The sequence below is a fragment of the Euprymna scolopes genome, chromosome 28 (genome assembly GCF_053919585.1).
Source record: "Euprymna scolopes isolate OS-2025 chromosome 28, ASM5391958v1, whole genome shotgun sequence".
Taxonomy (NCBI): Eukaryota; Metazoa; Mollusca; class Cephalopoda; order Sepiida; family Sepiolidae; genus Euprymna; species Euprymna scolopes.
In genome coordinates this window covers 49,673,075-49,687,366 of record NC_136509.1, presented here as the reverse complement: position 1 = coordinate 49,687,366, position 14,292 = coordinate 49,673,075, and the positions used below count along the sequence as shown (strand labels likewise).

The window sequence follows — 14,292 nt, the reverse complement described above, 5'->3', positions numbered from 1 at the left end:
ATTTTATATGGAGAGGTGATGTACACAGTTTTGTGAAATTTGCTTTAGAAAGTAATGAGTATGGAAGATTTGTTTTGAAACTGTTGACGGAGAGAAAAAAAGCAAAATGGGTGCGAGCGTTTGTGTATGTCCACGAAAAGCTTTTTTGTCAGTTAGATTCTAGGTAAAGTTTTCCTATACTACCGAGATCGTAATATCTTAGATTCGCAAATGGATATTGTCTCTATCTTTTTTTGATCAAGTTTTAAAAAATTCCCTCATTTCGAGTGTTTATTTGTCTTTTTCATATAAATAAAGCGAAACTATTCGAACGCAAGTGCCAATGCCTTCGCCCAGGTAGTATCTGTTGCAGACTAGTGTAATATTATTTACGCACTAACCGCTACAAAATAAAATATGTTAATGAAATGAATGGAAGGAAGGAAAAAAAAAGACTCAACTGCTGAATAAACAAACATGTTGTTTATTTTCTGTTGAAAATAAATGGTTTAGGTGAAACACGTGTTCAGTCCAGTCGTTGACGACTACGTGCATGGAAAAAGAGGAATAAAGTAGGAGAAAGAGAAATGGCAGTCCAGCATGTAGAAAAAGGAGAGAGGGAATTGACTTCAGTAAAGCAGCGCGTGCATGGTAGAAGTTGGCCATGTGAAAGTGTCTTCAGGCCACAAGCTGTGGACGCGAACTTGTCTAGTTGACGAACCAAGGCAAAAGGGAAGAAAGAGGAAGTTTATACGAGAGTCAGTGTTCTGACTGTGCATATCTGGATTTCACTTAAAAGGAAGTGACATCACCAATGTGTGTATGTTTGTGTGCGTGCGAGCGTGTATGTGTGTACGTGCATGTGTGTGTACGTAGATGTGTGTATGCGTGTGTGTGTGAAGAAAAGTATGTTGCGCATATCTGATCTGTAATTGGTCCTTGGTCAATGTAGGGGAAACCCTTCATTCTGAGACTATTACTATTTATTTGGATACTGTCAGAGTGCCCCCCTTTTTCTTGGGGGAAGGGGAGCTGGTTTTCCCCAACATTAAAAACAATCTTGTGTCTAATTTGCTATTGTGGGGAAACAAATAAATAAAATGACAGAAAGTGGGAAGCTTAACTGGCCTCTGGCTAGTTTTAAAACAATGTTCATTTCTGCACATGCATGATGACTCCTATGATTCTTAACTTAATTACCAAATTGAATTCACTATCCACTTTGGCCCAATGGTTAGTGAGGAAGACTAATTACCCAAGGTTTTCAAGTTCGATCCCAACTCTCTATCTTTTCTTTTTTTATTTTCACCGGGCAAAAGTTAATTACCAACTTATTTAATTCACTGTCGTCTTTTTTTTTTTTTTTTTTTTTTTACATTCTTTCCCTTCTTTGCGGTACAGGTTCGAGCCTGCCTGCTTACTACCACTTCTTATTTAAAAAGAATTTTTTTTGTTGTTGTTTAACACACACCTCCAAACACCCAGGCATGTTTTATTATATATCACACATACCACTATCTCTCAAAAATATGATATAGCTAAATACATCACTCACTTGAATTGTTATAATAAACCACATTATAGTCATGTCATGTGATCACATCTTTATGTAATTTAATCTGAAATTGTGGAATAAAGCTTTCCAAAATGTTATCTCTCTCTCTCTCTCTCTCTTTTAATTTCAGTCGTGATACTTCCTCTTTGTCAACCCACAAAATATTGACTTCCGATACACCTACAAATGTGATGACCACGGATAGTTTTCTACCGGATGTTCCCATCCAATTTGATCTGATGTCTCCAAGTGAAGAAAACGTTCCTATCCTTGGTGGAGACGGACAATTAAAGTAGGGTTTTTATTTTTGTATTCTATTTTTTTTTACTTCTTGTTGGAGTTGTCTTACAATAAACAAAAGTGATTCAGGATGAGAAAAATTATGGAAAGGAACGAGAATGACTATAGTTGCAGAGAAAGATTTGAAAAATTAGGATTAACAATCGAGAAGGACATCTGGAAGCAGCATCACATAAAGAAGGAACTCTCCAGGCACCTTCCTCGGAGAAAGAAGAACCAGATTTACTGATTACTGCTGGAGGGCTAAGGATGAAATTGTCAGAAATATTCTTTACTGGATACCAAAACAAAGTGTTCGAGAATCACTTGGGTATGCAATTTGCCACCAGGGACCAAGAGGGCTTGATAAATAGAGAGAATCAGCAGAAAGATCAGAGAGAGAACTCCATCGTATTCAACTAGACATGCCTTAAAAATGACTTGCTTCCGAAATATACAAATATATACATATATATTTATAATTAAATAATAACTATTCTTTATACTTATAGACACTAGTGTTTCATATTTATGCAATCATCGGTGTGTGTGTGTGTGGAAGGGGGGGGGAGTGACAATTCCTGCCAGTCATGAGATTTGAACCCAGCTTCATTTGCTAAGCCATCAAACAATTGCCACAAGAATAAAAGAAATCAAAAACTCTTAAATATATTAGATAATCTAGTGTTTGAACAAACGAAAGTCGTGAACATTGCATAAACACTAGTTGACTGCCTTTTAGTTATGATTCTGCAGACAGTGCCCATCCTTAAGTATTCTTAAAAGGGCGTCATAGATATAATTTTATAGAAAATCACTTTTTCTCTTCCCTTCTCAACACCAACAACTCTATTTCTTGCATTGTGATAGCCTTCTAATACTTTCTTTCACACACAATGCTTCAAGAAAACTACATTTCCTTAATATATAGAAAAATTGTTTCAAAGAGTTATAAAAATATTTTTAAGTTGGAAAGCTTAAACTTTTATTTTGTTTTATAGGCGGATCAATCCATTTGACCAGTTGCCGTCACAGGTGCTCACTAGTCGTGTGGATAATGAAACCCACTTCAGTAAATCATTTGTTGTCCGCTTTATCGGATCTATGGAAGTTCCTCAAGACAGAGGTAAGATTTTCTTCTCCTCCCTCAGCTGTCACTTTCCCCATTGATGTCAGATAAGTGAAATGAGGAATGCAGAATCAATAAATATTAGGCTTTGATGGATGAAATGTTTGCATCCATATATTTCCATAATAACATAAAGAATCCTAGATTCCAAAAAGGGGGTGTTTTATTGAATTGGCTGAGCACAGCTACTAGGTTCAAAAGTAGTAGAGAGAGAGACTGACTAGAGTATCTCCACTTCTTGTCATAAAAGATTTAAAGAGAGAAGAGACACACACACACACATACATATATATAAGAGAGCAAGAGAGAAATATATATATTGAGACAGACAGAAAGTAACATATATTAATATATAGAGAGAGAGAATGAACGATATATATATACATATGAGAGAGAAATATTATATATATGTGTGTGTGTGAAAGATAAATATTATATATACATAGAAAAATGCGGGCATGAAAAGTAATATGGTTAAGATTAAACTTAGAAAAGTAAAAGGCCTACTTGTTATAACTGGAAAAGAAAAAGACAAGATTTTTTAGTAAAAAATATAATAAATTTATAACTTCAAATATTGCAGCATTAAGAATTGATTATATAATGTTAAATTGAATTTTTTTTTTATTCTTAATGCTGAAATATTGTCTTTTTTAACAACAAGTCCTTTTACTCTTCTAAGTTTAATCTTAATCATATTACTTTTCATGATCACATTTTTCTATGTAATCTATGATTTTTCCAAGCTTTGCTTTGTAATAATATTTTCTTTTTTCTGTTCAAAATCATCTTTTTTTATTCATTTGATTGGTAGGCATAATGAATACTGAATTACTTTTTATGAAAGAATTTATTTTGAAAAATATCATGAGAGAATATATTTTTCAAATATTTGTTAAATATTTTTCAAAGCAATAACTTTTATGTTTTCTATGATGCAGTTTAATCAATTTTCCTATAAATCCTAATAAATAATGGTTTTTAAGGTAAAATCAACATTAGAAGCAGCAAATATCATTCCAAGATATAAATAAATATGTAAAAATAGTTTTTAAAAAAATGGAATTTTCAAATATTTGGAACAAACAAAAAAACTAATGTTGAAAAATCTATTTTCTTAATTAAACCAATAATAAATAATGATTTTTAAAGTAAAATCAACAGTAGGAGCGGCAAATACCATTCCAAGATATAAATAAATATGCAAGCAAAGAAAGTAATAAAAAAAGTAATAAAAAAGTGGAAAAAACAAAAAACTAACGTTGAAAAATCTATTTTCTTAATTAAACCAGTGAAATATAAAAATTTAAGTCCACAATTATTTTTTATTTGAATAATAATTAAAATAACCTTCATCAGTTTAAATTTTAAATAATCAATTCAAAAATAAACAGAGCAGAAAGTAAATTATACTTGAACAAATCTGGAGAAACAATTAAAAAATTAAAATTAATAAATTCCTTGGAATTTAATTTAGCATTTGATTAAAAAAAACATTATGAATAGAAATAAGAAAGATCAAAAAGATGCTCATCTGTTTAATTGATTTTTTTTGCATGAAAAATTCTGTTTCAGTCTAATTTTTTTTTTCCCTATAAACATACACAGAAGTAATGAACGACTATATTGTGATCAAGTATATACATATATATATAGTCGATTTTGATTCAGAATAACTCTTTACTTGAAGATTCCTAATAATTTAATGAAAATGATGATCAAAAATTATTTATGCAGTCGTCTGTTTTCAATAAGATCCCCGCCCCCAAACTATCTTCAATATTATCTCCTTTTCATTCTCTCTGTTTCACTTTTTACCTCTCTCTCTCTCTCTCTCTCTTTGATTTCTCTCTTTCTCTGGATTTCCTTCCCTTTTTCTCCTTATTTCCTCTTTCTTTCATTTAATATTTTCCCCCAAAAGTTGACATTATTACAAACAATTGTAGTGAAATGGTAAAATAAGACGTAATTAAATAAATAAACAAAAAGAAGGGAGAGAAAAAAGAGAGAAACAGAATTAATGGGCGACGTCATAAGCAAAAGATGGCATGCAAGCAAAATTCCCGCTATGATTTATGAATGTGTTGATGACGTGGTAAAACTTTTCTAAAAAGGTTACCCTTTCCTTTTTTCCGGCTAGAAACAGACACCAAGATAACTGACACTTAAAATCCTTCTCTGTCTTTCGTGTTATAATCAGAGAAGGAAATAAACAAACCTCTCTATATTATTGTTTTAATAACCACAATAAAAATTCTTATGTCTTGGCTTTTTTGTAATATTAATTTAGAAATCATTTGTATATGCAAAAATAATATTTATTACAATAAAAGAATAAGATAACAGATATTTTAACTGTAATCTCTGAACGTTTATATCAAGCACTGGATAAGGCAGGACAGGGGAGGACATTAGCCTTGATATATCTAAGGCTTTTGACAGGGTATGGCACGATGGTTTTCTGATGAAAATTAAATCCTATGGTATTACTGGACGAATGCGTAAATGTGGGTGTGCCTCAAGGATCGATTCTTGGACCTTTATTATTTCTGATATTCATAAATGACTTACCTGATAAAATTGTCTGTGAGATGGGTATATTTGCCGACGACACTATGCTCTATAGCAGGCATGTGGGGAAAACTAATGAGCACATATCTAAGGTAATGGCCGAAACCCTAGAGGAAGACCTTCAGTCTGTAGTGGAATGGGGTAAAAAATGGATGGTAACGTTCAACGCTGCCAAGACTAAGCTCGTTTCTTTTAATAATTACATGAAACCTTACCAACCACCAATAGCTATGCCTAGCGATACTTTACCTGAGAGCACTTTGTTCAAGCTCCTTGGCGTAATGTTCACAGGAAATATGAGTTGGAATAGATACATGAAATTATTGCTAAGGCTGCTGCAAAGAAGGTGGGCTCTCTCTATCGTGCTAGAAAATAACTTATGCCTGAAAGTATCTTGTACCTCTACAAAGCCACCATTCGCCCATGTATGGAGTACTGCTGTCACATTTGGGCTGGTGCATCTGCTACTAGTCTCTCGCTCCTGGACAGGGTTCAAAAGAGAGTAGCCAACCTAATAGGTCCCGAACTGTCATCTAAACTTCAGCCCCTGTCCCACCAATGTAATGTTGCATCCCTCTGCCTGTTTTACAAGTATTTTTATGGTGGATGCTCTGACGAACTACAAGCCCTTGTACCTCCTCGACAAAAATACCCCCAACAAACTCGACAAGCAGTGAAGTTCCACCCTACACAGTTGAGATTCCTAGATGTAAGAAAGCCTTTTACTCTAATAGCTTCTTCCCCAGAACTGCAGGACTTTGGAATTCTTTTCCAGTTTCCTGCTTTCCCAACTGTACTGACATGCAGAAGTTCAAGTGTAATGTAAACAGACATCTTGCTGCTAAACTCCCTACATAGTACCCCTGCAACTTAGGTCCCTGATAGTAGCCCCCTACATCAAAGTGGCAACATGCCTTGTTTGGGGTGAAAGTGTAAAAAAAAAAAAACATTTATATTAAAAAACTCATTTATATTAATATATTAAAATACCATGTTTTTACAAAAAAAAAAAAATTGAAAACTGAAGATAAAACGTCAATGTTGAGAAAAGTTGCTATTGTAACCAACAGCCAATTAGAAGAAACAGTCTCTTACATTCCTCACATATTCTGAGAACTTTTGAATACCAGTAATTTAATGATAACTTTTGTTTTAATAAACAAAAATTAAACATTTTTATGTCAAAATATAGCTGAGAAGGTGACCTATGAAATGTAAAAATTGTTTGAAATTTGGTCACAAAATGAGTGAGTGGTGAAGCTTTAAAGCAGTTCTAAATGAGTAAAACTTATACTTAACTATATATTCAAACACTATTGTGTTTGAATGATATATATATATATATGGTGACCCCCAAAAAACAGGACATTCAATTGTTTTTCTGAGCATTTTACAGTCAACGGAGTAAAATGGCCAAAGACCCTAGTGTTTTGATGTGATGTTTTGAATATAATAAACTAGTTATGACCAAAGTTTCATTTCATTCAGACAAAACACTAAGAAATGAGGCCTAATTAGAGTTGGGTCCCGTCTTTTTGGGGGGGTCACCCGTATATATATTATATATATATGAGATAAATATTATATATAAACTGCGTCAATTGCTTTATTGGAGATTAGTTAAATATCAGTATTTCCATAAATATACGTCATACAAAAGGAAAGGATTGTTGCTGGACTCGCAGAAGGATTGTTCATCAAATATTTAGCTATGAAGCTGGAAAATATTATTCGGAAAATTTGTAGGGAAGTCAACTGAAACCCAAATAGCACCAGTGCTTCCATTTTTGCAAGAGCTGGAATTGCTCCAAGATCCAGACAGGCTCAATGTAATGCATTAAATGAGATGGCAAGGAAAATCAAAACTATTCCATTGAGTAAGCAACATAGGAAAAAACGAATGTCTTGGGCACAGAATTAAATGAAAATAGATTTCCAACATGTCCTATTTACAGATGAGACCCGTGCTACTCTTGACGGTCCGGATGGATGGGCCAAAATTTGAAACTCGAACGGAACTCCAACTCCTTACAGAGTTCATTACCAACGAGGAGGTGGAATTATCATGTTTTGGGCGGGAATCATTAGGGATAAGTTGGTTGGACCATTCCGAGGTCCAGAGGGTGTAAAACTTACCAGCAATGCATACACGCCCTTTTTGGATAAACATTTGTCAACATGGCTAGATGACCTACCATTATCACGTCACTTTCAGATGATTTTTATGCATGACAATGCACCATCCCATTCTGTTAGGGCGACTGCAGCCTTCCTTGAATCTATGGGCTTCTTTGGAGAAACACTCATGGTCTGACCACCATGTTCTCTAGACCTTAACCCCATTGAATATCTCTGGTCAATATTAAAAAGAGAAGGAGGAGCAATTTACAAAAGGGAGGAGAGTAATTTACTTCAAAGGATGCCTTGTGGAGAACATAGTTGATATTGCTAGAACCATAACTCCTTTTTGAGATCAAACAATTGACTTCCCTGGGGGACAAAAGGTTGTTTTAAGTTATTTAAAAGTGGTGGATATGTTGATAAATAATTCATTTATTTGAGGCTTAGCATCTAGGATGTGCTTTTTCTCATTATTCTTTGACAAAAAAAATATAATAAAAAGTAAAGTTCGCATGATAATACATTGTATTTTTGCCCTAAAGCGATGGACAGTGGAAATTCCATAAAGAATAAAATGTCATACCTTTGTGAATATCACATGGATTTGAATAAAATTTTGGGAAATAACTAACCTTAAAGCAGTCGTTTGATGATATAATTTTCATTTTGTTGTGACGTATATTTAGTGAAATATTGATATTTTACTAATCTGCAATAAAGCAATTGATGCAGTATATATGAGAGAGAGAAATATTATATATATATATATATATATATATATATATATATATATATATATATATATGAAAGAATTAGTCGAAAGTAAACTAATCAGATAGCTTGGTGTTAGTGATTCGCTGGTGGGCAATTTACAGCCTTTCAGTGAAGAAAAACAAGCCGTTTTATTATTATTTTTATTACTATTACTTTGGGACGGTTTTCGATATGTATAAATAATAAAAACCTTCTTATAAATGCTGATGTTTTTGGTTTATTATCTATTGCGACAGATATTGATTAACATTCTTTATTATAAACATCTAACACATAGAATGTATGTGATAGTACACTGTCGTTTCTGCATGTAGGGTAGATTCAAACCTATTTCTCTGACTGGATCACAGGTAAAGTAACCTTGGATCTGGTGTTGCCACATACACCAACAAAACCATCAATAGGATGACACCAAACAAATATAAATGCCATGAGACTCAGAAGAAAGATCTTCATCTCGTGAATGTTGGCTCATATTAATTCATGTAATAATAATAATAGACAAAATACTCGTAAATAAATATGATCAGTACAAATCAAAAAACCATGCAGAGGAAGAAATGGACCACAGATTAAATTAGTAATGTACCGCTATTACAATGTGATAAAATAATGTTTTTCGGCACTTCTACACTATTAGGACCAAATTTTGTCGTTGATAAATGGAGTTTTCATATAAAAAAAATGGTTTCTACTGATTTTTTTTTGTCAATTCTAATAAATTACAATGATAGCTTCCAAATTATGCAGTCAAAATTACCTGAATATTACTGAATTATTTAAAAAAAACAACTTTAATCATGTTAGCAAGTGAAAAATTGCGGCTATCGTGTTTAAATCGAAACAGAAAATTACCTCCCTTTTGAACTCTCCTGTATTTTCCGATCGTTTTTATCAAATTGTATTTTTTATTTTCTTTAATAAATAATTTTCTACCTTATCGATCTTCATAATTTTCTGAAATAATCATCTTAAAAATAAGAGGAATACGTAGATGCCATTGTTTACATGTGAAATTCAGTTTTACGATTTCAGAAATTTTGTCCTAATAGTGTAGAAGTGCCTGTTTTTTTTTGCTTTTGATTGGTTGGTTGGTTGTTTTGTTTTACGGCATATCAACCCTTTTCAGGTTATTTAATGCCAAATCTGGTGATTTTGAAGAACGAGTTTTTAATATAGTGTATTTGTTTTTTAAGTCGTATTCTATTTAACCCATAGTTGGGGCCCTAACAGGTACTACCACTCCGGGTCAGAGTGGACCTGGGAGCAATGGCAATTAAAGGGTGGCTCCACACTCCTTAAATCCTGCAAGCTGGGGCCTCACCATCGGATATAGTTTAAGGTCATATCCAGGACCTCTTTGCTTTTGAGTACCTACAAATTATTGCAATTTGTTGACTCTGTCTCTTACTAGAAAATATAACACATCTGTGGAATAAAATATAAATGAGGATTAAATGTTATCCACTGTGAAAATGAAAAAGGAAATGGAGACTGACCAAAACGTGTGGACTGTTTAACACATTGGTCATTAGATTTTCAGTCTAAAAAAGAACTTGTGTTTCTACAAGTTAGATTTTTTATAGATGGCATTCATTTGCACATGAAAACAACTACTTTAAGAAAGATGAATTGAGGAAGACAGTCAGTTGAATTTTTGACAGCTGAGATTTGTCAGTGCTAATTGTGGTGGTGCTTTTGAAGAGGAGTTAATTTCCATAGAGGATAACATTGATATAATTAGAAAAACTATTTTAGAATTTCATTTTCTAGAGAGAAAATTTACAACACTTTTTGACTCATCTTGGAAAATGAAAGAGATGTTGAGGGCATGAGAAGGAGGTTGCAAGTGATGGCTGAAGTGCTGAAGCAGTAATGATGATGATGACGATGACAGTGGTACAGATGATTATAAGAATAATTAGGTTATTTATGATGCTAATGATGGTGCTAGTGATGATTATACTTATAATGCTGGTAGTCACAATAATGAAATTGTTGTTTAAAATATAAAATGGTTGATTAAATGTTACCTATTATAACAACAGTGATGAAGGTTACCAGCATTAAACTGATTTTCAGTGGTAAAAAAGAACTTGTGTTTGTAGCTATTTAACGTAGTCGTTCCATGTCAACAGTCGGGACCCACACATTGTATGCATACAGTCGCAAGGAAACAAAGACAAGGAAAAATTTGACTTGTTTTTTTTTTTTCAGAAGAAACAACAGACATTTATTTACAGGTACTTCCAGAATAACACCTTGTTCTTCTCGTGCGTAAACATGCTTAATAAGATTCTGCTGTGTTGAGCACATGGTATTCTTTCTTTGTCCGACCATGTTTAGAACACGTCTTTCCCTGTTGCTCTCAGCCCAAGTGTGTAACACGTCTATCCTTGTCCTACTCGGTCACGTTTTTTGTTTTTATAATCTTTTTCATTCCTTCTTCTTCCTTCTTCATGTGGATTGTTTCACATGTTTATTTTCAGTGGAAAAAAAAACTTAATTATGTTTGTATCTAGATTTTGCACATGAGGAGAACAACTATTTTAAGAAAGACGCGCAGTTACATTTTTGCAAGCTGAGAATGAATACTGGAGCTGAGATTTATCGGTGCTCATTGTTGTGGTCATTTTTAAAGAGGAGTTTACTAATTTCCACAAAAGCAATCCTTGACACAAAGAGATTTATTTACACATATAGAACATAATCTCAGAGTTATGCCATCGATTTTCTAAACACCCTGTATTGAAACAGTCAAGAATTAGGAGAACGCATGAGGTGTTCACATGTGTGTTTACATGTCTGAACTACGTCATCCATGATGAAAGTGAGCCTCATTTGTATTTAACATCAGTGAAGATTTTTAATAGAAAGAGATACTTTATAATTGATTATTAAAATAGAGATAATTTATAACTATTAAAAGGTAGGGGTGGGGGGGGGGTTAGCTGATAAATGACTATTACAAGGGAGATAATTTATAATCGACTATTACAAGGGAGATCATTTATAATTAACTATTACAAGGGAGATAAGTTATAATTAACTATTTTTTTTTTTTTACACAGTGATCACCACTTATCAAGGCTCGGAAGCCACTCAGGGATAAGGGTTATTGCAAGTACATTGCGTTAGTGTGGAGATTTGATGAAGTGTTAACTTAAGGGGGCAGTTCATTAGGAATTTGTTAACGTTGGACTTGAAGACATACAAGTTGTAGTCCGGTGGGAAGCAGGCAGACGGAATAGAGTTCCACAGGCGTGCAGTTCTAAGAAAGAAGCTTTGTTCATGGAATCCACGTTTTGATTTAGGCACAGTGGGGGAAATTAGGTTTTCACAGTGGATTCAGCTAAACGGGTGTTTTTTGTGAAAGATTGGCGAGGGGGGACCAGAGATTGGAGTTCAGACGAGCACCTGCCATGGAAATAACGATAAAACAAGGATAGGCTCGCAACGTCTCTTCTGTGGGAGAGAGGTTGCAGAGTAGAGAAAAGGGCATCCCCCACTAAGCCACAAAGTCTATTTTGTACTCTGTCAAGGCAGGATAGACTGTTTTTAGCAGCTCCTGCCCAGATATGGACACCAGTATTCCATCCTTGGATGTACTTGGCTTTTATATAGATAGAGAATTGCATCAGTAGTGAGATATCTTTTGGAGCGGTAGAAGGATCCCACCATCTTTCCAGCGACCTTGGCAACAGACTTGATGTACGTGTTCCATTTCAGATCAGGAGTAAAGGTCAAACCCAGAAGCTTGTCAAAACACGGGGCCTCACCCAGACGAGAGCCATTCATCACAATTGATGCCAGATGGGGATCAGAGCGTTGATGATGTAAGGATAGGAGTTTGGTTTTGGATGCATTAAAGGTAACCAGCCACATCTTCCCCCACTGCACCACGCGCTCAAGATTAGAGGAGAGAGAATCAGAGAGAACTTTGTCATTTACAGCCTTTGATGTGTTGCCGTAGATGGTCGTGTCATCAGCATAGATGTCAACGAATGATTTAAGTATGTGTTTAGGGAGGTCATTGATGTAGATCAGGAAAAGAGTTGGGCCCAGGATTAACCCCTGAGGGACTCCAGCATTTATATTGCAGGCCTCCGATTTTTGTCCAACTACCACTGCTACATGATAAGGGCTGTCCCCTTTTCATGTAAGTATAAAAATGGAGAATTTACTTTAAAATGAAAATGAAATGGCATAGGCGGAATTCGAACCTCATCACTAAGAAGGTTGTTCCTGCTGAGGTGTAGAAATAGATTACGTGTGAGAATTTAAAAATGTAAAACAAACATTTGTTTAGAATATAGATAAATATTTCAAGGAAAGAATGTTAACTATCAAGTTTGTTATGAAATTTTAAATTGAAAGAATGCAGCTTATAAGATAATGTTTTTAACATACTGGATAAATAGGTTACTGAGAAATAGGAAAAGTTTTGGACACGTATGTCCAGAACACGTCATGACGTCACGGAAAATAGAAAGTTCTAGGAATAGAGAAAAAACTTTAAAGTTAGTCAGTCAGTGAAGAAACTCGGAGGGAGTCAGGTCTAGGAAGCGAGACGTCACTTCAAGGAAAAATGTGAGACTTTGAATTCTTGGTGATGGAACGGCCGGTCGTGACGAAATAAACCATCAAGTGTTTTTTGTAAAGCTCGTCTTGTATTGTGATTCTTACAGAAAGGTAAAGTCCAATTGTATTATATATTTGTGTTATATGTCTTTACATACACGTCTCAACATCATCATGTTCGAACTGTCTGAACACTATCCCTTCACTCCAAGAGCTTTCTTCTCTTCCATTCTACACAACAAGGAATGAACGTTTTAATATAAATATGAATCTTCATAAAACGAACAGTCTCTTACAACAAACATCTATCTCTCTCTAAACTCTCTTAGAACATCTCTCTCTGAGTCTTACAACATCCCTCTCTATAATAAGACTCTTACTTTATCTCTTCCTAAGACTCTCTCAATTAAAGCCCTATATAACACCACTACTCTTATGAGCCTATCGGAGAGAAATGATTTAATGATTGAGAAAACATTTCCAGTTATACCGTGGCTGGAAATCTTGTGAAGTAGACCCTTATGCCATACCTTGTCGAAGGCCTTTGATATGTCAAGAGCAATTGCTCTAGAAAGGAAGCCTTTGTCAAGAGATTCACTAATCCTGTGAGATATAACCGTCAGCACATCTGCGGTAGATCTTGCAGAGCGGAAACCATATTGTGTGTCACTAAGAAGGTTGTTCCTGCTGAGGTGGTTGACTATTTCTCTATTTAATATGGATTCCAGCAACTTACTCATAACACACAGTAGACTTATTGGTCTTTACTGAGAGGGAGATGACTTATCACCTGAATTCTTAAATACAGGGAAAACTGATGAGGTCTTCCAGGGAGTCGGAAAGCACTTCTCCTTAAGGCAGCGCTTAAATAATTTCGTAAGTATGGCAGCAAGTTCTGGTTGAAGCTTTTTTAACACTATAATTGGGATGCCATCAGGGCCAGTTGCTTTACTGGAATCAAGGTTCTTGATTAGCTTGGCGACCTCATGCACGGATACTTGTATGTTACCTAGCTTGTTCTGTCTTATAGGAGGAAATATGGGGAGTTGATATAATTTATAATTAACTATTACATTGTCCTTGATTCTCTTACTATTATTCTTTAATATTTTAGGTTCTTTGATTTCAAGATTTGTTATTTTCTATTTTTTTCTTTTCTTTTTTCTTTTAGGGGAAGCTCTGGTGACGAAAACGATGCGCCACATCATGGCAGCTCGAGCGATTCATAATGTTTTGAAGATGACCCAATCAGAAATGATTGTGTCTAATTTGTCAGTCAGGTGAATATCAGAATCCATCTACA

General features: G+C 34.4%; 1 protein-coding gene across 2 annotated transcripts in view; it reads left to right on the top strand.

Annotated features, from left to right (window-relative positions):
• The window catches only part of LOC145249603 (DCC-interacting protein 13-alpha-like), a 233,979-nt gene that overhangs the window by 203,885 nt on the left and 15,802 nt on the right, over window positions 1-14,292 (top strand). For both annotated transcript variants that reach the window (XM_080111313.1, XM_080111312.1), the window contains exons 14-16: window positions 1,665-1,826; window positions 2,815-2,939; window positions 14,161-14,269. In XM_080111313.1, the coding sequence (XP_079967439.1) occupies window positions 1,665-1,826; window positions 2,815-2,939; window positions 14,161-14,269 (396 nt within the window). The remainder of the gene's footprint in view (window positions 1-1,664; window positions 1,827-2,814; window positions 2,940-14,160; window positions 14,270-14,292) is intronic.